The following is a 25,274-nucleotide window of genomic DNA, read 5'->3' on the forward strand; positions in this document are numbered from 1 at the left end:
TTGTGTTCATGTTTCTACCACCTTAACTGTAATCCCTGGGCTCCAACACTGCCAGTTGCTGCTCAGAAGTGCCGTCTGCACAGTCAACAGTTGCTCCTCTGTTATTGGGTTTCAGTAACGTCAGCTGATCCCCAGCTGTGTATCCGGCAATTTCTCCTGCTCCGTCCACACTCACTACAACAGATATTAAGCTTGCTCCAATTAGGCCTCAGCCTACACTCTGCTTCTCCTGGATTCCCTGGGCTCCAACACCGCCAGTTGCTGCTCGGAAGTGCCGTCTGCACAGTCAACAGTTGCTCCTCTGTTATTGGGATTCAGTAAACCAGCTGCTCCCCTGCTTTGCAGTCGGCAATTTCTCCTGCTCCCTCCACACTAAGACTACAACAGATATTAAACTTGCTCCAATTAGACCTCGGCCTACACTCTGCTTCTAGCATTGACCCTGGACTACAACACCGCCAGTTGCTGCTTGGAAGTGCTGTCTGCACAGTCAACAGTTGCTCCTCTGTTATTGGGGTTCAGTAATGCCAGCTGCTCCCCTGCTGTGTGTGCGAAAATTTCTCCACTCTGTTTCTAGCATAGACCCTGGGCTCCAACACTGCCAGTTGCTGCTCAGAAGTGCAGTCTGCACAGTCAACACTTGCTGCCGTGTTATTGGGGTTGAGTAATGTCAGCTAATCCCCTGCTGTGTATCCGACAATTTCTCCTGCTACCTCCACACTCACACTACTACAGATATTAAAAGGGAACCTGTCCCCCCCCAGGCGTTTTTAACTAAAAGAGCCACCTTGTGCAGCACTAATGCTGCATTTGGACAAGGTGGTTATGCTCCTTGCACACGCTGGACTGAACACTTCTAAAATGTGCCCCCTCATACCGTGAAAGTCCCGGAGGCGGGACTTTCCTTCCTAATCAGACGCGGCACAGCCGTCATTCATACCCCCTTGGTGCCGTCTCTTGAGCGTTGTTTGAATCTGTCCCAGAGCCTGCGCGGTTATGTTATCCCTTGGCCATGCGCAGTTAGCGCTGCCCGTCTTCTGACATGATTTGATATCAGGCTGACTGCGCCTGTGCAGCCGCGCTGCCCAAGATCCCTCCCCGCAGGGTCTTCTGATTTATTCACACTGCGGGGCTGGGATTCATGGGCATGCGCAGTGCATATCTAAGACTTTGCCTCTCACTCATCTCCCTCCACCTTCTTCAGACTGTGCGGCGTCAGCTGATCTCTAATCGCCATGGCATGCGCTTAGGTATAAGAAGGTGAAGAAGAAGTTGATGAAAAAGATGCTGCTGCTGAGGATGATGAGGAAAGTTTGGGAGAAGTAAAAAAGAAGGTGAAGAGCATGGAAGAAGTGAAACAAATATCTGACAAAATATAAAAAAAGCTTAACATAGTCAATATCTTTGAAACTCCGAACGTCTTAAAAAAAAAAAAAAAAATTAAAGGCATAGAGGTTTAGCCCAATCAAATGGAATAGCAGGAATTAATGTCTCCTCCACCTCCCCCAATACATTCTACATTATTATTAGTTGCTTTCCTTCATGTAGGATTAACCTACAAGGAAAGAAAGGGTTTATTTTAATTGTGATATTTTTGTCCCATTGACTTGCATTGGTTTCCGGTATCGGTATCGGCGATATCCGATATTTTTGGATATCAGCCGATCCAATCCGATACCGATATTTTCGGATATCGGAAGGTATCACTCAACACTAATGGCCATATGTCACGATCCGTCGGCAATACAAGTCTATGGGAAAAAAAACGCATCCTGCGAGCACATTTGCAGGATTCATTTTTTTCCCAAAACGACGGATTGTGACGGATTCCAAACGACGCAAATGTGAAAGTAGCCTTACTTGATTGGCATGTCCCGCTTTACAATATAGGTTTTCCGCCATAATTTGCAGCATTATGCTGATCTATACCAGGGATAAACCAGGGATTCAAGCTTCAGGAGGCTAATTTGCATATTCCAGGTGCCTTCTGGGAGAAGCGAAGTCTCCCTAAGCTAGAAGATCGTTGGGTACAGCCGGGACCAGCTGCTTCGAAAGCATCACCAAACCAGGGATTCAAGCTTCAGGAGGCTAATTTGCATATTCCAGGTGCCTTCTGGGAGAAGCGAAGTCTCCCTAAGCTAGAAGATCGTTGGGTACAGCCGGGACCAGCTGCTTCGAAAGCATCACCAAACCAGGGATTCAAGCTTCAGGAGGCTAATTTGCATATTCCAGGTGCCTTCTGGGAGAAGCGAAGTCTCCCTAAGCTAGAAGATCGTTGGGTACAGCCGGGACCAGCTGCTTCGAAAGCATCACCAAACCAGGGATTCAAGCTTCAGGAGGCTAATTTGCATATTCCAGGTGCCTTCTGGGAGAAGCGAAGTCTCCCTAAGCTAGAAGATCGTTGGGTACAGCCGGGACCAGCTGCTTCGAAAGCATCACCAAACCAGGGATTCAAGCTTCAGGAGGCTAATTTGCATATTCCAGGTGCCTTCTGGGAGAAGCGAAGTCTCCCTAAGCTAGAAGATCGTTGGGTACAGCCGGGACCAGCTGCTTCGAAAGCATCACCAAACCGCGCGCCTTACGGCGCGCGAATTTTTGCCTGTAGGACATTATTGCAAGAGAGCTTGGCTGAGTAGATTACACAAGAAGGAAAACACACAGCAAGTCAGCAGGATCTAGGAGCAACATGGCAGATGTGACAACCTACATGGTGAGCTGCAGCATGTGCTACATGTTCACAGATCGACCAGAAGAAGAATTAAATTTCACCTGTCAGAAGTGTAGACTAGTGGCTCTTTTAGAAGAAAAGGTGCGGGGTCTGGAAGAAAGAATAGCAACTTTGAAACTCATCAAAGAGAATGAAGACTTTCTAGACAGAACAGAAGCATCTCTACTGGTCACAGAAGGTGCAAAAAGTGTCAGAGAACCTCCAAAAGCAGATGAGTGGAAGCATGTGACCAAAAGAAGCAAGAAGACCATGGAGAAATCACCAACCACACAACTGAAGAACCGATATCAAATCTTTGTAGAGGATGAAGATGGCACACCTAAGAATGAAGCAATACCAGCAAGCAAAAAAGAAAAGGGCACACAGCAACAAGTGACAGCAAAAAGTACAGCCAAGAAGCAACGAAGAGTGGTGGTGGTGGGAGACTCACTACTGAGAGGCACAGAAGCAGCCATCTGCAGACCGGACATAACTGCAAGAGAAGTATGCTGCCTTCCAGGTGCGATGATCAAGGATGTGACCGATAGGATACCAAAGCTCTTCAGCTCCAAGGACGTCCACCCATTTCTTCTGATACATGTTGGCACCAATGACACGGCAAGGAAGGACCTACCGACAATCTGCAAGGACTTTGAAGAGTTGGGGAAGAAAGTAAAGGAACTGGATGCACAGGTAGTTTTTTCTTCTATCCTTCCAGTAGACGGGCATGGCACCAGGAGATGGAACAGGATCCTTGATGCAAACAACTGGCTAAGACGATGGTGCAGACAACAAGGATTTGGATTCCTGGACCACGGTGTGAATTACTGGTATGATGGACTCCTCGCCAGAGACGGACTACACCTCAACAAACCTGGGAAACACACATTCGCCAGAAGACTCGCTACACTCATCAGGAGGGCGTTAAAGTAGAAGAAGAGGGGACGGGAAGAAAAACATTAGACTCGAACAAAGACGACCCAGGAAAACATACTCAGAAGGGAGGTAAGAACATTTCTAAAACAATCCACAGTGAGGAGATTGGAACAAAACAAAATCCTCTAAACTGCATGCTCGCAAACGCCAGAAGCCTGACAAACAAGATGGAAGAACTAGAAGCAGAAATATCTACAGGTAACTTTGACATAGTGGGAATAACCGAGACATGGTTAGATGAAAGCTATGACTGGGCAGTTAACTTACAGGGTTACAGTCTGTTTAGAAAGGATCGTAAAAATCGGAGAGGAGGAGGGGTTTGTCTCTATGTAAAGTCTTGTCTAAAGTCCACTTTAAGGGAGGATATTAGCGAAGGGAATGAGGATGTCGAGTCCATATGGGTTGAAATTCATGGAGGGAAAAATGGTAACAAAATTCTCATTGGGGTCTGTTACAAACCCCCAAATATAACAGAAAGCATGGAAAGTCTACTTCTAAAGCAGATAGATGAAGCTGCAACCCATAATGAGGTCCTGGTTATGGGGGACTTTAACTACCCGGATATTAACTGGGAAACAGAAACCTGTGAAACCCATAAAGGCAACAGGTTTCTGCTAATAACCAAGAAAAATTATCTTTCACAATTGGTGCAGAATCCAACCAGAGGAGCAGCACTTTTAGACCTAATACTATCTAATAGACCTGACAGAATAACAAATCTGCAGGTGGTTGGGCATTTAGGAAATAGCGACCACAATATTGTGCAGTTTCACCTGTCTTTCACTAGGGGGACTTGTCAGGGAGTCACAAAAACATTGAACTTTAGGAAGGCAAAGTTTGAACAGCTTAGAGATGCCCTTAATCTGGTAGACTGGGACAATATCCTCAGAAATGAGAATACAGATAATAAATGGGAAATGTTTAAGAACATCCTAAATAGGCAGTGTAAGCGGTTTATACCTTGTGGGAATAAAAGGACTAGAAATAGGAAAAACCCAATGTGGCTAAACAAAGAAGTAAGACAGGCAATTAACAGTAAAAAGAAAGCATTTGCACTATTAAAGCAGGATGGCACCATTGAAGCTCTAAAAAACTATAGGGAGAAAAATACTTTATCTAAAAAACTAATTAAAGCTGCCAAAAAGGAAACAGAGAAGCACATTGCTAAGGAGAGTAAAACTAATCCCAAACTGTTCTTCAACTATATCAATAGTAAAAGAATAAAAACTGAAAATGTAGGCCCCTTAAAAAATAGTGAGGAAAGAATGGTTGTAGATGACGAGGAAAAAGCTAACATATTAAACACCTTCTTCTCCACGGTATTCACGGTGGAAAATGAAATGCTAGGTGAAATCCCAAGAAACAATGAAAACCCTATATTAAGGGTCACCAATCTAACCCAAGAAGAGGTGCGAAACCGGCTAAATAATATTAAAATAGATAAATCTCCGGGTCCGGATGGCATACACCCACGAGTACTAAGAGAACTAAGTAATGTAATAGATAAACCATTATTTCTTATTTTTAGGGACTCTATAGAGACAGGGTCTGTTCCGCAGGATTGGCGCATAGCAAATGTGGTGCCAATATTCAAAAAGGGCTCTAAAAGTGAACCTGGAAATTATAGGCCAGTAAGTCTAACCTCTATTGTTGGTAAAATATTTGAAGGGTTTCTGAGGGATGTTATTCTGGATTATCTCAATGAGAATAACTGTTTAACTCCATATCAGCATGGGTTTATGAGAAATCGCTCCTGTCAAACCAATCTAATCAGTTTTTATGAAGAGGTAAGCTATAGACTGGACCACGGTGAGTCATTGGACGTGGTATATCTCGATTTTTCCAAAGCGTTTGATACCGTGCCGCACAAGAGGTTGGTACACAAAATGAGAATGCTTGGTCTGGGGGAAAATGTGTGTAAATGGGTTAGTAACTGGCTTAGTGATAGAAAGCAGAGGGTGGTTATAAATGGTATAGTCTCTAACTGGGTCGCTGTGACCAGTGGGGTACCGCAGGGGTCAGTATTGGGACCTGTTCTCTTCAACATATTCATTAATGATCTGGTAGAAGGTTTACACAGTAAAATATCGATATTTGCAGATGATACAAAGCTATGTAAAGCAGTTAATACAAGAGAAGATAGTATTCTGCTACAGATGGATCTGGATAAGTTGGAAACTTGGGCTGAAAGGTGGCAGATGAGGTTTAACAATGATAAATGTAAGGTTATACACATGGGAAGAGGGAATCAATATCACCATTACACACTGAACGGGAAACCACTGGGTAAATCTGACAGGGAGAAGGACTTGGGGATCCTAGTTAATGATAAACTTACCTGGAGCAGCCAGTGCCAGGCAGCAGCTGCCAAGGCAAACAGGATCATGGGGTGCATTAAAAGAGGTCTGGATACACATGATGAGAGCATTATACTGCCTCTGTACAAATCCCTAGTTAGACCGCACATGGAGTACTGTGTCCAGTTTTGGGCACCGGTGCTCAGGAAGGATATAATGGAACTAGAGAGAGTACAAAGGAGGGCAACAAAATTAATAAAGGGGATGGGAGAACTACAATACCCAGATAGATTAGCGAAATTAGGATTATTTAGTCTAGAAAAAAGACGACTGAGGGGCGATCTAATAACCATGTATAAGTATATAAGGGGACAATACAAATATCTCGCTGAGGATCTGTTTATACCAAGGAAGGTGACGGGCACAAGGGGGCATTCTTTGCGTCTGGAGGAGAGAAGGTTTTTCCACCAACATAGAAGAGGATTCTTTACTGTTAGGGCAGTGAGAATCTGGAATTGCTTGCCTGAGGAGGTGGTGATGGCGAACTCAGTCGAGGGGTTCAAGAGAGGCCTGGATGTCTTCCTGGAGCAGAACAATATTGTATCATACAATTATTAGGTTCTGTAGAAGGACGTAGATCTGGGTATTTATTATGATGGAATATAGGCTGAACTGGATGGACAAATGTCTTTTTTCGGCCTTACTAACTATGTTACTATGTTACTATGTTACTATACTGAGTAAACTGTGCCATTTTGTGAGTTATGTGTTATTCAGCATTCATTATCTGATACATACACTTGTATTTGGATTTTTGTTTTTGAATTCTTCCAGGCTTGTCCACCTCTTTTTTTTTCCCTTGTATATGTGGTTCTCACCTGTAATTTGTACTGATTTTTATGACCTTTTTTGGTCTTCTTTTACGGTGTATTGAAGATAAATATATTTTTCATTATTATTTGCTCTTGTGTGGAGCCTTTTTCGATCAGTAGGTGTTTACTGGTGTTAAGAACAGCGGAAATCTAAAGGTTAAAAACACCACCTTCTATCTGCAATGTTGTCATGATAACAGTCACCCTTATCTAAACAGACCAACTTTGGTGACAGCTGTAATGCGCCTTTGTCAGGATGGTAAAACGTGTTTGCAACCAAAGGAAACAGTCTTCCGTGATGATTGCACAAAATGGTGTAGAGAGGGAGAAGCTGAGCAGTATGTTATATAGGTTTATATGAAAATATTCAGTATAACTTGTACTTTATTTATTGAAATCCCTGGTGTTTATAGACATAAGAGTCCAGTGGACAGTGCTACTAGTGATCGAAAGCCATCTCTGCATGCATAGAGGGAAGAATAACAATCATTGAGAAGGACCACCTAATGGACTAAGTTAGTGAGTTATCATCGCTCCACTAGTAAACCAAAGCTAGCAGTACATTATTGGACATACATAAAACAATAGCAGTCAGTACAAGACTTAACTTCTAAGGGTTAATGAATCAACCAGGTTAACAGTCTTGTGCTGTCTGATATCGTTTTATGCATGTCCAATAACACAGATACAGCATGATATGAAACCAATTTATTTTTGTGGCTTTCCCAAGTTAAACCATAATGTCTTGGTGTCCTCACATGAGCTTTGATGTTAGTATTAGTATAGTTTAATTAAATTAGCGATGTGTGTGAATGTAAACAATTCCTGACCATCTCAATGCCCAACCAATGTGTAACTAAATTAAAGGATGCCCTACCAATGTATTGAGTGAACAATGCCCAACCATTTCAACTTCCCCCTGCTTATTTTACTTTTGCCATTGTGTATTTTTTCATGAACTCATAACTAGTTCATGGCGGTCCTTCATACATGAATCCAGTTTTGTTTTTTTGTTTTTTCTCAGAATACTCACTATCTCTTCAGACATACATTTTTTTTATCCACTAGAAAACTTGATCAAATTACTCTTTTTTCCATAAAAATGTTTTTATGGTTTTTGGTGGCCTAACACCTTGCATCGCTTTTGCAAGTTGGAAGCAAAATTGAACTTTGAGATCCTGAAAAACACAGTAGAAATGCAGCAACAAAAGGAGCACAAAAGTCAGCAAAACTGGCATTTTTTTTTTACTGAAAAGAGCGGCAGTCATTACAAACAGCGTAATCTATATCCAGTGTTTATTTCTGTTAATGTTGGTGATTATGGCTTAGGCCTCTTTCACACTTCCGTCTTACAAATCTGCACAGGATCCGTCAAGACGTTGAAATGACGGATCCTGTGCAGATTGTGTAAAACGTGTGCACTGGGCCCGTCTTTCTGACGGACCCGTCGAGGCTATGTGCACCTGTTGTGTATGCGTCTTCGCAGTGGTTTTCCGCTGCGAAAATGCATGCACAACACAAACCAGGTTAAAAAACAAAAAAAAACCCCGCAGTATTCTCACCTACCGCGCAGCGTCACCAATGTTCCCGGCAGCTAGCGTTCCTAGTAATACATTGCGCAATGTAATAGTAGGAAGTAACGCTAGCTGCCGGGAATATCGGTGACGCTGCGCGGGAACGCCGGTAGGTAAGAATATTGCGATTTTTTTTTTTTAATTATTATTTTTAACATTATATCTTGTTACTATTGATGTTGCATAGGCAGCATCAATAGTAAAAAGAGAAAGAGAGGGAGCAAGAGAGAATTTCCCTTACGGGAAATTCTTCCACGCATGCTCTCTTTGAAAAGGCGGGACCCGTCCCTGGATTCCCGCTTTTGGTCGGGGCTCCTTTTGCATCAATTACTGCATCAATGCGGCGTGGCATAGAGATGATCAGCCTGTGGCACTGCTGAGGTGTTATGAAAGCCCAAGTTGCTTTGATAGCAGCCTTCAGCTCATCTGCATTGTTGGGTCTGGTGACTCACCTTCCTCTTGACAATACTCAGGTGAGTTTGCTGACCAATCAAGCACAGTGATACTGTTGTTTTTAAACCAGGTATTGGTACTTTTGGCAGTGTGGACAGGTGCCAAGTCCTGATGGAGAATGAAATTTCCATCTCCGAAAAGCTTGTCGGCAGAGGGAAGCATGAAGTGCTCTAAAATTTCCTAGTAGACGGCTGTGCTGTCTTGATAAAACACAGTGGACCTACACCAGCAGATGACATGGCTCCCCAAACCATCACTGATTGTGGAATCTGAACAGCCAACTTCTTTAGCAATGACCTTTGGTGGCTTACCCTCCTTGTGGAGTGTCTGGACATCTGTCAAGTCAGCAGTCTTCCCCATGATTGTGGAGCCTACTGAAACAGACTAAGGGACCTTTTGAAATGATTAGGAAGACTTTGCACGTGTTTTTTGTTAATTTTTCTAATTTTCTGAGATAAGCACTTTTGGGTTTCCATTGTTTGTAAGCCATAATCATCAGCATTAACAGAAATAAACACTTGAAATACATCACTCTGTTTGTAATGACAATACAATATAGGATTTTCACTTTTTGTATGGAAGAACGGAAATAAAATTAACTTTTTCATGGTATTCAAATTTAGTGAGAAGCACCTATACTTCCACTTTCAATATACCGTATTCCTTTTTCTATTTTTACTGTCTTTTCACCCACACACAAATTGGGAGTTCCGCTTCTTCCAGGTATTATCTCTGGTATTTCCTTTTTGTTCTTTGGCTGTATGGTTTACTGAATGTTACATCATATTTATGTTATATGCAGTGTTACTGAAGAAGTACTTTTTTTTTTTAGGACCGAAACATCCGTTTTGGAATGCTTGCATAAAAACATCGACCACTTTCACATCTAAGTTCCAAGTTTACATTGCAAATTTAAAGGGATAGGATCCTACTGGGGCACCGAATACTGAAGCGCAGTGCTTTATTTTTCTACATTACTCTGGACTGTGACATTGTGACTATATTTTGTATACAGTAACATGGTATTGTGACAATTTAGGGTATGTGCACACGTGGAGTATATGGATTCAGAAATTTCTTCACTCTTTCTGAATCTCTTGGCAAGAAAAACAGAGTGGACAATATGACTTGCCCACCTGGGCCGTGGAGTACTTGGTACCGGGTCCGGCCTTAAAGGGGATGTCACAGGGCTGCGATCCGGTCCGTGGCCCTGGCTGCCCAATACAAGGGTATGTCTTTAAAGGGGTTTTAAGAATAAAGTTTGTTTGGGACGCCACGTGTGGTATTCGGTCAGTAGGAACCGACGCTGCTTAAAGGGGTTCTCTGTGGTGATGGTATGGCAGCTAGATGGTATAACTTCCCATAGGTGAAGTATGTCCCCAGGGCTCCCGTGTGTAGATGGAAGATGGTGGATGGTGCTGTAAAGAACGAGGACACAGGTTTGCAGTCTCTTTACCTGGATTACTGACGCTTCAGGCAACCACAGTCCAGGGCACCAGATCACAGGGCAGGCAGGGTCCAGCTGGCTTGGGAGCAAACCCAGAGTCCCCCTCACCAGGTGGAGATAAAAGCCTTCCTCAAAGCGTGGTGGTGTTGTAGTCCCTTACCGCCTATGGCTTCCGATAAGGTCCTCACTAGGGTTGAGCGGAACGGATCGTTCATTTTCAAAAGTCGCCGACTTTTGGCAAAGTCGGGTTTCATGAAACCCGACCCGATCCCTGTGTGGGGTCGGCCATGCGGTACGCGACTTTCGCGCCAAAGTCGCGTTTCGTATGACGCGCTTGGCGCCATTTTTTTCAGCCAATGAAGGGGCGTGGGCAGAGTGATGACATAGGTCTTAGGGGCGTGGACGCCTATCGCCATGTTGTCGCTTGTGCGCTGTAGCGATTTGCACTGTGTAACACCAGCTTTACAGTTCACGGGGAGAGGGGGAGAGAGAGAGGGGGAGCGAGAGAGAGAGAGAGAGAGGGGGAGCGAGAGAGAGCGAGAGAGAGAGAGAGAGGGGGGGAGAGAGAGACAGAGAGAGGGGGGGAGAGAGAGAGAGAGGGGGGGAGAGAGAGAGAGGGGGGGAGAGAGAAAGAGAGAGGGGGGGAGAGAGGAAGAGAGGGGGGGAGAGAGAGAGAGAGAGGGGGGGAGAGAGAGAGAGAGGGGGGAGAGAGAGAGAGAGGGGGGAGAGAGAGAGAGAGAGGGGGAGAGAGAGAGAGAGAGAGAGAGAGAGAGAGAGAGAGAGAGAGAGAGAAAATAAAAAAAAAAAAAAAAAAAATTCCCATTGGCTTTGCATTGGGTTTCGTGTTTCGGTCGATCCTCGACTTTTCGCCATAATCGGCCGATTTCACTCGACTTTTGAGATAGTCGGGTTTCGCGAAACCCTGCTCGACCCTAAAAAAGTCAAGGTCGCTCAACCCTAGTCCTCACAGTTCCTCTCTGTCCACCATATAGGTTAGGACACAAACCCCTTTGACAGGTTAAATGGGCTTTTTTACAGGGCTCTAGGATGACCCGGGCCCTATAATTATCACTGTGTGTCTCCTGGGTGTAAGGCAGACAGGTAACTTGCAATTCAGCTGTCCTGCCAATTTCAGCTATGTCCCTTAAGAGTCCGACATGGTTGCAGTCTTCCGGCTACCGGAATCTGCGCTACCAAGGGAGGTAGCCAAATCACTGCTCTGCTCCCCTTGTGTCACTCTCCTGAGCCTTCTCTCTCCTGCTCTCTTTCAACAAGTTGTTCTTTCCTTCTCAGTTTCCTCTTTCCACCATGAGCTGCAGACCCCCACGTCTGCTCAGCTATTCTATCATACCAGCTCCGCCCCAGCTGATGTTCCACAACAAGCTCCCTTCTGGCAATCTCTCTCCAGGGGCTGTAGTACCTCAGAATACAGCAGTGTTCCCGAAGTCTGGTCCTCAAAAGCCACCAACCGGTCATGTTTTCAGTATTTCCTTAGTATTGCACAGGTGATAATTGCATCACCTTCACAGGCAATAATTCCATCACCTGTGCAATACTAAGGAAATCCTGAAAACATGACCGGTTGGTGGCTCTTGAGGACCGGAGTTGGGGAACACTGGACTACAGGATCCCTTCAGACCTTCTGACACTATGTCTGTCTGCTCTCTCCTCTGTCTCTCTGATAGGAACTGACTCTCTTCCTCCAACCAGAATGTATTTATAGGGGAGTTCACCCTAAACCAGGTTTAGAGCTCCCCCTTCTGGCCTGGAGTGTGAACGTGTTGTATTTAAGATTTACCTGGTGAAAGAGATCCTTCATCGCTGCCAAACGTGACATCCCTCTCCCCAAGGGGAAAGCAAAGCCACTGTGATGACCAGGACCCTGGGGCGCCACACAATACACATGCTTAGTGACTCGCTTTTAACTTGTATTTTTGTTCAGCAATGATTGCTATTTGTAGCTTATAAAGATGGTTAAAAAAAAAAAAAAAAAGAAGATAGAAACAAAAATACAGGTGCAACACAAGTACAAGCTGAAAAAAGTGAGTGCAAAGTCTCGCGGGTAAAAAGAAACCTCAGTATATGTCCAAAAAGATAAATGTAGCACTCTATGTTCCGAAAAGATTGCTATAGTGGTGAGTGGTGACGTTTTGTTCCAAGTGTTGGCTCTTTCCAATTGCCCTGATGCTTTGGCAATCGGGGCAGCAGCGGGCTGGTATTTTGAGGCTGGGAAGGGTCAAGGGAGCTTCGCAGCCTGATAATATCAGCTCTCAGCTTTACGTTTGCTGGTTACAAAGAATGGGGGGGCGACTCCCAAGTTGATTTTTTTTAAATTAATTTATTAGGTTAATACAAAGCTGTATGCTGTACAATATCCTCCACATGCAAGGCACTAAAGGGTGCAATTTTATAATATGTCGTGGGGTTGTGAAATTATATATCTGACAAATATCTATATGTACAGTGGCTTACAAAAGTATTCACCCCCTTGGCTTTGTTCTATAAAAACCTTCTTCTATGTACAGTATATACCTACAGTATACATTTTCTTCAATAAAACTTTATGAAACTTAGCAACATTGCCAAACCAATTCGTTGTTAAGTTGTCACTTACCCCCGCTTAACTAATTCAAACACTGAAAAAAACAAAACATAAAAAGCTGATGTTAACATATATATCATATAGTATCCATATCTATATTCCAAGTATGCAGTTTAAGGCTATGAATTCTGAGTGATCAGACAGATTAGTGAATTATTATGAGTAGATGACTTTTGCAATAAAACAAGTGTAGTCTAAGGGTCAACTATACGAGTTTACATCATTTTAGCTATGGATTTTCCATTAAATGTAAACACTTATTTTTTTTTTAAAACTTACAGTACTGGATAGAATAATAATATACTAAATTCTACATTTCGCATCAGTGAAAACATAAAAGTTAAAGTTTTATACCAATGAGGCAGCAAATGCACCAAGCTGGGTATGCAGACTCTTGTTCCTTGACTAGCCGCACCACCATGGGTTTAATTGAGGACTGTCCAACACTGCTGATAAAAGGTGACATGGCAGCGTTAAGTCAACATCAATCAAGCCTATGGGAGTGGCAAGGAATAATGTATGCAATTTCACTTGCTGCCTCAATCGCATAATGATTTAAAATATTAAAAGGGAATATGCACACGTCATCTTTTTAAGGCGGATTCCACCACAAAAAAAGAGCTGCAAAACAGCCAGGAAAAAATAGCATAAATGGACAACAAAGTTAGAATAACATTGCTGCGCACATATTATTATTATTATATGTTCAGTCTTATGTGACTTCTTTTAAGTGCTCCAAGGTTCGGAAACCATAAGCGGGTAACATCCATTCTTCAGGCGGTTTAACGCTATATATAATTTAAACTACAGGAAAAAAGAAAAAAAAAAAAAAAAAAAAAGACGCTAGCAAAACTGCCAGTGCAGGAGCTTCAGGAAAAAGATTGCCAGCTTTTTTCCTTACCTGAAGCTGCTGTGACAAGGAAAACTTTAGCGGCTTTGCTGTTGGAATAAAGACGTAGTGTGAACTTACCTTTAAAAGGGGTTTTCTGTGGTAGTACACTATGATGAGTCTCCTGTATTTTGAGAGGGGGGGGGGGGGGGGAGTTTGTCACACGATTTGGCAATCTGCAGCCTACATCATGTTCCAAATTATGAAGCAAATTGGATTTAAGTGTCAATTATTGTTTTTCTAATAAGCTCATGGATGGTATAGTGTGTCTCAGGGCTCTTTGGAACACTGAAATCAATCTCAAACACTTGTGGTAATTAGCTTGCCAGGTGATCCCAATTAAAGGAAAACTACTTAAGAAGGACGTTCCACATCACATTATTAAGCAAGCCACGTGTTTAAGCAACATGTGAAAGTAAAGGGATCTCTCTGCTGCATCAAATAGTCCAATGCCTTGGACAAGCTATGAAAACATTAGTTATTTCATGAAAACTTAAGCGTGAATAGATTTTTTAGCAGATACAGAGCAGATGTTTTTGTGCAGATAAAGTCATAATGAGGAAGGTTTCTGTCAGACAAATTGATAGAATTAAGAGCAGCTGCTAAAATATAATTACAAAGCAGCAAACAGTAGGCATTAGAAGCTGCTTGTGCCGTGATTCTCAAAGGGTAGGATCCTCCAGAGGCTTACAGTTGTGCATAAACCTACTATCCGGCCACTCCTAAACAATGCTCACAAGCAGACAAATTTTGAAACAGTCTTGTTTACTGCTGAGCGCCGTAAAAACCTGGATGGTCCAGATGGATGGAGTAATAGATGGATGTAAGATGGCCACCATGTCGCAACAAGGCTGCAATGTCAGCAATGAGGTGACTGAGTCATGTTTTGGGCCAAAATCATGGTGAGAGAGCTAGTACCCCTCTTTAGGATCTCTGAAAAGGACTGTGGCAAAGTATTAAGAGTTTCTGTCTGACTACTTTATTCCTGAGTCATTGGCTGCTATGGGCAATAAAAAAAGAAACTCATGGCATGACCACAGTCTTCCCCTGACCTCAACCCTATTGAGAACCATTAGAGCAGGGGTCCCCAACTCCAGTCCTCAAGGCCCACCAACAGGTCATGTTTTCAGGATTTCCTTTGCATTGCACAGGTGATGCAATTATTACCTGGGCAAGACTAAGGAAATCCTGAAAACATGACATGTTGGTGGGCCTTGAGGACTGGAGTTGGGGACCCCTGCATAAGAGTATCCTCAAGCAAAAGATCTATGAGGGTGGGAGGCAGTTCACCTCAGGTTAGCAGCTCTGAGAGGCTATTCTGACATCCTGCAAATATATCCAAACTCTCCAAAAACTCACAAGTTCAATTTATGCAAGAATTGTGCAGGGGATATCAAAGAAGGGTTCCTATATTAACATGTAACGTGGTCTGTTAAGATATTTTTGATTGAAAGTGCTTTTGATTTTGGTAAATATAACCTCTTAATGTTGCAAATTCAACAAATGACCATTTTTAGTTCTTTACAACCTAGATAATGTTTCTTGGAAACTCTGTTGTGCATAATATTTTGGCGCATTTTGAGGGGATGGGGGGGGGTTAGTTTTGAAAAAAAAAAAGTCCAATAAAATTTGATTTATATTCTAACAGTTGAATATACAAAAAATTAACCTGACCAGCACCTCCTAAGTGTGAACATGTGCAAGCTGCCAGACTTCATTACAGAGAAAAAAGAAAGCACAGCAGCACTATGCATAAGTTTAGGCCATGTGAAAACACACAAAACATTAAAAACATATAATCTAGCTCTACTTGCCCACAAATTGAAGGCTAAACCCAGGAGTATGTGAACAAAACCGAGAGACAAAAGACAACAGTCATAAAGCCCATTAGAAGTAATCAAAGATTCCTTAAACATCAATATTAGAGGTGGAGGCCTTTCCATCGTCTGGGGCAGATGGAAACGCGGTGGATCTGGACCCTTAATACAATCCAACCCCTAGGCCTCAATGAAAATTTAAGTTTCGTGCCATTTCTCTGATCGCCTGACCACTGACCTTTTGAGTACTTTTCCGCATCCACTTATCTAATATATAATTGTCTAAGGGTCATTTCCGTTTGTCTGTCTTTCTGTCTGTCACGGATATTCATTGGTCGCAGCCTCTGTCTGTCATGGAAATCCAAGTCGCTGATTGGTCGTGGCAAAATGCCCACGACCATTGCCACGACCAATCAGCGATGGCCAGAGTCTGGCAGTGAAATGGCCGCTGCTTTACTGCCCTGCAGTCAGCGCTGACCGGTCACACAGGGTTAATGCCATAGTTAACGGACTGCGGTGTAATGCACTCCGTTAACGCAGCTATTAACCCTGTATGACCAACTTTTACTTTTTACTATTGATGCTGCGTACGATCTAATGTTAAAAATATTAATAATAATAAAAAAAAAAAAGGTTGCCCTCATACCAACCCTGGGACCGGAAGCTACCGTGTGCACCGCACACAGGCTCCAGGACTACAAGGGGCCCTCAGAAGGTGAGTATATGTTTCTTTTTTTATTTTAAGTCTTTTTTTAACCACGCATATAGTGCCCACATTGCTATATACTATGTGGGCTGTGTTACATACTGTGTGGGCTCTGTTATATACTACATCTCTATGCTATATACTATGTCGCTGGGCAATATACAACGTGACTGTCCAATATACTACGTGCTCTGTGCTATATACTACATAGTTGTGCAATATACTATGTGGCTGTGTTGGTTCTGTTATATACTACGTCGACTGTGCAATATACTATGTGGCTCTGTTATATACTGCGTGGCAGTGCAATATACTACGATATATGATGTGGCTATGTTATATACTACGTGGCTCTGCTATATACTACGCGGCTGACCAATATACTACGTGGCTGTGTTATATAATACATAGCTCTGCTATATACTATGTACGCTGTATTACATACTACGTAGCTCTGTTATATACTACGTCGGTTGTGTTATATACTACGTCACTGTGCAATATAGTATGTAGCCTGTGCTATATACTACCTACATATTCTAGAATACCCAATATGTTAGAATCGGGCCACCATCTAGTGTTTTTATATGCTTTTAATACACTGTAATTTTTATGTGTAGGTTCGGAAATGGCTTGGTCCAACAGTTGAATTCTGCAGAATATGCCGCAAAGGATTTTCCATTATGGACTATTTAGAGAAGCAATGTGGAACATGTACTATCGCTTGGATATATCTATTTTTTTTGCTCTGTATAAATGTTTTGGATATATGTTCTGCACCATTACCCTGTACATGCGGAGTTTTTGTTATTTATGGTGTCTTGCCTAAGGGCTCATACTCACTTGTGTGAAATACGGCCGAGTCTCGCAGGTTAAAACCCCGCTCTGCCGCCGGCACTTGGGAGCGGAGCGTGCCGCTCCATGTGTTGCTGTGCGGCTGCACGCTCCGCTCTGGAGTGCCAGCGGCAGAGCCGGGTTTTAACCTGCGAGACTCGGCCGTATTTCACGCAAGTGAGTATGAGCCCTAATTGTGATAATTCATGTTATATGATTCATATTTGAAATGAAGTTAAGGATTGATGTGCTATTATATTACATATTTTCTAACATGATATTGTCTCTATATATTCATTTATATTCACAATTTTGATATTAGATTGTTAATTCTTTCTATCATATGTCTGTAATGACCTTAAGGGTTTATACTACAGATACATATTCTGCTACATGTTTTGATACTGTATGGGTTAATTCTGCAGGTATATGTTTAAGTGCTTGGTTTGACTATCTTCAGGATATGCAATTTGATATCTGTATGTATCCTGAGGCTATCTATTATCTAACATGATACCATGTTCCTTCTAAAACTTAAATCATATTTTGTTAATGTCCGATTATTTGCAATCAGTTGTTATGGCTGCTGGCACTTTTACACTCCTATGCGCATGCTCCATGGCTCCCTGTGCGCTTGCCGGCTTGTGCTCCAGCTACGCATCTGTTTCTGGATCACGTGGGGCCCACGTGCTTCCGTTTTCGGCTGGTGCGCTGTGAGCGATCCGGCGGCTGTGATGGTAGCCATGGTAATGCGGTGCTCTGCTCTGGATTTAATTTCCGGTCCACTGGTATTTAAGCCTGCAACACTAATACATGCTTTATGCCCCTTGAGGAAGGTCTTTTGACCGAAACGCGCGTAGGGTGGATGGGCATGCCGCAGTGATCCTGCTATTGCAATCCATTAAGGTATTTGTATTTATTATTATGGGTTGTTACTTCTGGATTGCCTGTTATAATGGATCGTACATGTGTACTGCTGATATGTGTACTCAACGTCTGTGACATGCCTGCCCTTAGCGTTCTTTTTGGATGCTGATTTTACTCTTTTTAGCACCATTTGTCCCCTTTTCCTGTTTTGATGATACTAAAAGATTTATACTTTGATTACTTATAATGGGCTTTATGACTGTTTTCTTTTGTCTTTCGGTTTTGTTGGCATATTGTTGGTTGCAGTTGGCCCTTATTATAGTCCATAGGATGAGATATGGAATTATTTTTATTAATAATTCTACTATTGTTGGTGTTAGTGGAGGTTTTCCTCCAATTTTTCCACAAGACTATGCTTGCCAATAACATTATTTGTAAACCCAGGAGTAGACATGAGTGTCCAAAATTGTAGGTTGATAGTCCAAGAGAAGGCATGTACAGTAGGGCAGGGACCCATCAGAGGGAGGTCACCTTGCCATGGTTGATGGGCATACATGAATTGGCCACATTATGCGCTAAGAACCTTCATTTTCATTAATTTCCGTAAGTTTAAAAAAAAATGTTGAAACATTTTTTTGAGTAGTAAAATCTAGATTATGTTTTTAATGTTTTTCTGTGTTTTCACATGGCCTAAACTTATGCATAGTGCTGCTGTGCTTTCTTTTTTCTATTCTAACAGTTGATGATTTGAACATTGTACAGACTCATTTGCATCAACCATTTAAAAAAATTAGAGAAAAATAGCATTTGTATAATAATTTGGAACGCTATGTGTAAATTTGTCTGGAGCCTGGATAAGAAAAACCCTTCAATGTATTCACTGATGCAAAGTAGGATTTGTTTGCTCTGGACTCTTACTACTAATTTGTTCAATGGCTATAAAGGACAGCTTCCCTTTAGGTCTTGAAATTGGAATGAAAATGTCACATTGCAGTTGGGTTATATCAGTGTTTCTCAACTCCAGTCCTCAAGACCCATCAACAGGTCATGTTTCAGGATTTCCTTATTATTGCACAGGTGATAATTTCATCACCTGCTCAAGCATTAATTCCATCACCTATGCAGTAGTAAGGAAATCCTGAAAACATAACCTGTTGGTGGGTCTTGAGGACTGGAGCTGAGAAACACTGGGTTATATAGCTGAAATAGTACTTAAAATTAGCTAAAATGTTTCCTTACCCATGTACAGATGGTCCTCGCTGGGGTCATCAAGTACCTGGTAACAGAAGAAAAGCAGCAGTCAGAATAGAGCAGGAGTTATAATTGGTGATGCTCTTATGACCTTGAAATGGAGGACAAGCATTAAAGGGAACCTGTCACCCCCAAAATCAAGGGTGAGCTAAGCCCACCAGCATCAGGGGCTTATCTACAGCATTCTGGAATGCTGTAGATAAGCCCCCGATGTATCATAAAAGATAAGAAAAAGAGGTTAGATTATACTCACCCAGGAGCTGTCCCGGTCAGATGGGTGTCGCGGTCCAGTACGGCGCCTCCCATCTTCATCAGATGATGTCCTCTTCTGGTCTTCACGCTGCGGCTCAGGCACAGGCGTACTTTGCCCTGTTGAGGGCAGAGCAAAATACTGCAGTGCGCAGGCGCCGGGCCTCTCTGACCTTTCCCGGCGCCTGCACACTGCAGTACTTTGCTCTGCCCTCAACAGGGCAGACAAAGTACGCCTGTGCCGGAGCCGCAGCGTGAAGACCAGAAGAGGATGTCATCCTATGAAGATGGGAGAACGGACCACGACGCCAACCAAATCGGACCGCCCCTGGGTGAGTATGATATAACCTCTTTTTCTCATCTTTTAGGACACATCGGGGGCTTAGGCTACGTTCACATTACATTATGTGAACCTGTTTAACGGACTACGTTACACCGCGGCATAACGCGGTGTAACGTAGTCCGTTAACGCCGCCATTGTTTGTAATGGCGAACGCATCGCTAGCGCACGCCCACATCGGGCGTGCGCTAGTGATGTGCCGTCATTTGAGTGACGGACCGCGAACGCTGCTTGCAGCGTTCGCGGTCCGTTCCTCGCTAGCGCAGATCGGGGATCTGCGCTATCGGGATCGGCAAACGCGATCCCTTTTGGGACAATGCGTTAGTGCAGTCCGTAGCGCTATGCGCTAAACCGACTGCCCTAAAGCAATGTGACCCTAGCCTTATCTACAGCATTACTGAATGCTGTAGATAAGCCCCTGCTGCCGGTGGGCTTAGCTCACCCTCGATTTTGGGGGTGATAGGTTCCCTTTAAAAGCAGTGGTCCGAAATCAAAATTTATTTTATTCCTAAAAGCCTATTTAATGTCAATCTAATCTCTTTTATAATACACTTACATTTAAAAGTCCCTACCATCCCTACCATTTCCTCACAGTCTACTTTTTTTTTTTTTTTTTAATATCTCCTTTGAGGACTCTGTTTGAGAATCTCAGTGCATGCTGGGATAGTTAAATAAGTTGTCAAGGGGCAGAGGTGCGCATGGTCACTGCCGCAGCCCCCCTCCCTGAAACAAAGAGTCATCAGTGATGTGTTTTCAGGGGCTGAGCTAGTACTCGCTCTACTGAGCATGCGTCTGTTGTCCAACGTATGCTCTGTGGATTCGTCACCATGCAAAACGCAGAGTGACAGTGTGCTCGCTGGCCACCTCTGATGAGAAGTGACGAGTGCACTGTCAGTGTGCATTATAAGAATACCCGATGTACAAGAAAAGCAGGGACCAGCCCTGCCCCCACAAGTGACCACAGACTATGCTCCCTGATGATGACTCATTTAACTATTCAAGAATGTACTAGTTTCTCAGACAAAGCATCAGAGGAAGTAGTATTTAAAAGAAAATAAAATCAAGCAGTTAGGGAACAGTAGGAAATGTTTAAGTATATTAGAAAAGAGATTATGACATTAAATAGACAAGAAATTTAGGATTAAAATAAAATTTTAGCTTCGGACAACCTCTAAGTAATCCCGGCCCTTTATGAAGGCTATTAATCATCAGTAGTAGGTAACCATACTTTACTGTGGAAGAAAAAGAAGAGAAGGATTTGCCATATTTTGTATGTGGAAAGAAGCCCACATTTGCTGATACTGAACTATTGTTGAAGTTATCCAAAACACTTACACATTTTTCAAAAGGTTTTTCCCACTTAAGAACTTGAAAGTGGATCAACATCCCCAGTAACAACTGTAGCCAGAATGGTATTTATAAAGTGATCCTAATATTTTACATGCTGGGAAAACTAGTCAACTACTATTATTACTGCGTAACTCAAAATTCTAAAATGTCTGACATTCGGGGTCAATGCTCCATTTCCTGTAGAGTAGACTGGCTTAAAATGTACTACTAAGTGCCACTGTTTGAGGGGGATTAAGGGCTGACAAATTATTACTAGAGTGATTAAGGGCTTAATCATAATGTCCCTAGTGATCTTCAGTGGTTTAGGGGCTATAGCGTTATCATCATATGGGGGAGAAAGGGTCAATGTCAATAGTCCCATGGTCTCAGATAGGCCAATAGTCCTAAAAAAAACTGTCCACAAATAACATTGATGACTTATTCGCTAGTAAGCAAAGAGGATCTGACACCAGGCACCCCCACCGATCAGCTGATATCTGCAACGTACATTACTCAAGTAAACAAGAGAATCTTCAGGTACTCAACAGTTTCAGACGCCACCTTAAACATTGGAGTAAAATTTTTAATGACAATCCTTTGGTTTATGTTCGTAAAGGGTTTAATTCATTCTAGGCAGGGATTTCTTTTGTTAGGTTCTGGTCACATTACTTAAAGGGAACCTGTCATCTGAATTTGGCGGGACTGGTTTTGGGTCATATGGGCGGAGTTTTCAGGTGTTTGATTCACCCTTTCCTTACCCGCTGGCTGCATGCTGGCTGCAATATTGGATTGAAGTTCATTCTCTGTCCTCCATAGTAGACGCCTGCACAAGGCAAGATTGCACCTTGCACAGGCATGTACTACGGAGGACAGAGAATGAACTTCAATCCAATATTGCAGCCAGCATGCAGTCAGCGGGTAAGGAAAGGGTGAATCAAACACCCAAAAACTCCGCCCATATGACCCAAAACCAGTCCCGCCAAATTCAGGTGACAGAGTCCCTTTAAGGAGTCCATGTTGCCATATAACCCAGTAGCGGCTCGGGTACCTCTTATTTTGCCGTATAGTAAAGTAGGTAGACTACATAATTCCATAAGTTAGTCAACAACAGTCTACGGAAAAACAAACAAAAAAAACAAAATCGGTGGAGGAAGGTAGAACCTGATGGACCAATGTTTTTTTTCAACTATATATTCTATATAATTATGGTAATAAATCTTCATTTCTTCAACAGGTTTATGGGGATTTGTTCCAATAGGATCCTATTAGCAGTGAACCCTGTTGTGCACCTTCTGCCATACGCTGTAGAAGTGTTAATGGGAAGAACCCGAAGAGGACAATACACATTAGATAGAAGTAGGTTGATGGCTGAATAACTATTGAACGGACCACTGTCTGGTGAATGATCGTTATATTGATGTCTCCATACGCATTTTAGAAAGCAGTCAGAAATGTTCACCGTGGCCATGCATGAACGTTGCTTCTCCAGAAATTGACAGTCTGTCATAAATCATTAGTTGAATTCATTTATTTCGATCACCTTTATATTAATGTGTATGGCCACCCTTACACACACACATGGTCCTGCTGTGACATGAAGCTGCTCAGGGTATCGGCCTACTCTTTGTTCCAGCAGCAATTATTGAGATAAGTACATCATAGAGATGACAGGAGAGGACTTAGGTTTAGCAGCCACACTGTTCTCTACATGATCATGGCTTCAGTTATCTTCTGATTAATAAAGAAGCATCTGAGGCCACATGGACTCCAGGACCATAAAAACACAAGTTCCAATCTGCCCCCCCCCCCTTTAATGAATTATTGTTACCGTATACAAACAGATATATAAATTAGATTTAATCACAAAAGGACATAACACAAAAATATATATCTAGCTGATCCACAGTGACTAATACAATTCATCACACGAGCACTACATGTGCTTCGAGTTTGCTTTATAGTCCACATTTGTACAGTTTTCCACCTCAGCAGCCAATCTAGAGAGGCCTGCTGTCAGACTCGCATTTATCTTCTTTCTTTTAATCATGTGAGCAATAGCGGACACATCCACAGCCATGGTGAATGTAACTGCTGTCAATGTCGGAAAGGTTTACACAAGGCAAATTACTCTCCTGACCCAACCTAGAGAACATTATTAGGATCCAGAAGGTACCAGGACATAACTTTGCAAATTATATTGATGATTCATGTGATGTCTTCATATAAAGTCTATGGGCTTCAAAATGAAAAAAAGCAGTAATGAAAATGGAACACATTGCATGTCTATTGTGGTGCTTCGGAAAAATTAGAGGTTTAGCATTGATCTACTTCATTTACACTGGATAATTATCATTAAGGAACAATACAAAACATACAGGTAAATTTTGTCAATAACAAAATAATAAATACAATATACTGCATGTATACACACTAATAATATATCTGTTTTTAAACACATACTCTAAGTATAATATATAAATATTATACATATAGACATATACAGTGGGGCAAAAAAGTATTTAGTCAGTCAGCAATAGTGCAAGTTCCACCACTTAAAAAGATGAGAGGCGTCTGTAATTTACATCATAGGTGGACCTCAACTATGGGAGACAAACTGAGAAAAAAAAATCCAGAAAATCACATTGTCTGTTTTTTTAACATTTTATTTGCATATTATGGTGGAAAATAAGTATTTGGTCAGAAACAAACAATCAATATTTCTGGCTCTCACAGACCTGTAACTTCTTCTTTAAGAGTCTCCTCTTTCCTCCACTCATTACCTGTAGTAATGGCACCTGTTTAAACTTGTTATCAGTATAAAAAGACACCTGTGCACACCCTCAAACAGTCTGACTCCAAACTCCACTATGGTGAAGACCAAAGAGCTGTGAAAGGACACCAGAAACAAAATTGTAGCCCTGCACCAGGCTGGGAAGACTGAATCTGCAATAGCCATCCAGCTTGGAGTGAAGAAATCAACAGTGGGAGCAATAATTAGAAAATGGAAGATATACAAGACCACTGATAATCTCCCTCGATCTGGGGCTCCACGCAAAATCCCACCCCGAGGGGTCAGAATGATCACAAGAACGGTGAGCAAAAATTCCAGAACCACGCGGGGGGACCTAGTGAATGAACTGCAGAGAGCTGGGACCAATGTAACAAGGCCTACCATAAGTAACACACTACGCCACCATGGACTCAGATCCTGCAGTGCCAGACGTGTCCCACTCCTTAAGCCAGTACATGTCCGGGCCCGTCTGAAGTTTGCTAGAGAGCATTTGGATGATCCAGAGGAGTTTTGGGAGAATGTCCTATGGTCTGATGAAACCAAACTGGAACTGTTTGGTAGAAACACAACTTGTCGTGTTTGGAGGAAAAAGAATACTGAGTTGCATCCATCAAACACCATACCTACTGTAAAGCATGGTGGTGGAAACATCATGCTTTGGGGCTGTTTCTCTGCAAAGGGGCCAGGACGACTGATCCGGGTACATGAAAGAATGAATGGGGCCATGTATCGTGAGAGTTTGAGTGCAAACCTCCTTCCATCAGCAAGGGCATTGAAGATGAAACGTGGCTGGGTCTTTCAACATGACAACGATCCAAAGCACACCGCCAGGGCAACGAAGGAGTGGCTTCGTAAGAAGCATTTCAAGGTCCTGGAGTGGCCTAGCCAGTCTTCAGATCTCAACCCTATAGAAAACCTTTGGAGGGAGTTGAAAGTCCGTGTTGCCAAGCGAAAAGCCAAAAACATCACTGCTCTAGAGGAGATCTGCATGTAGGAATGGGCCAACATACCAACAACAGTGTGTGGCAACCTTGTGAAGACTTACAGAAAACGTTTGACCTCTGTCATTGCCAACAAAGGATATATTACAAAGTATTGAGATGAAATTTTGTTTCTGACCAAATACTTATTTTCCACCATAATATGCAAATAAAATGTTAAAAAAAACAGACAATGTGATTTTCTGGATTTTTTTTCTCAGTTTGTCTCCCATAGTTGAGGTCTACCTATGATGTAAATTACAGACGCCTCTCATCTTTTTAAGTGGTGGAACTTGCACTATTGCTGACTGACTAAATACTTTTTTGCCCCAC

The 25,274-nt window shown here is 42.5% G+C and overlaps 1 protein-coding gene across 3 annotated transcripts in view; it reads right to left on the bottom strand.

The window, feature by feature from the left end:
* CAMKK2 (calcium/calmodulin dependent protein kinase kinase 2) overlaps positions 1 to 25,274 on the bottom strand; it is a 159,974-nt gene that overhangs the window by 24,527 nt on the left and 110,173 nt on the right. For all 3 annotated transcript variants that reach the window (XR_011318598.1, XM_069755392.1, XM_069755405.1), the window contains exons 7-8: positions 19,241 to 19,277; positions 12,901 to 12,922 (exon numbers count right to left, since the gene is read on the bottom strand). Coding sequence is in view for 2 of the 3 variants with exons in the window: in XM_069755392.1 (XP_069611493.1) it covers positions 12,901 to 12,922; positions 19,241 to 19,277 (59 nt within the window). In the remaining variant the exon portion in view is untranslated. The remainder of the gene's footprint in view (positions 1 to 12,900; positions 12,923 to 19,240; positions 19,278 to 25,274) is intronic.

This window comes from Ranitomeya imitator, chromosome 1 (genome assembly GCF_032444005.1).
Source record: "Ranitomeya imitator isolate aRanImi1 chromosome 1, aRanImi1.pri, whole genome shotgun sequence".
Lineage (NCBI taxonomy): Eukaryota > Metazoa > Chordata > Amphibia > Anura > Dendrobatidae > Ranitomeya > Ranitomeya imitator.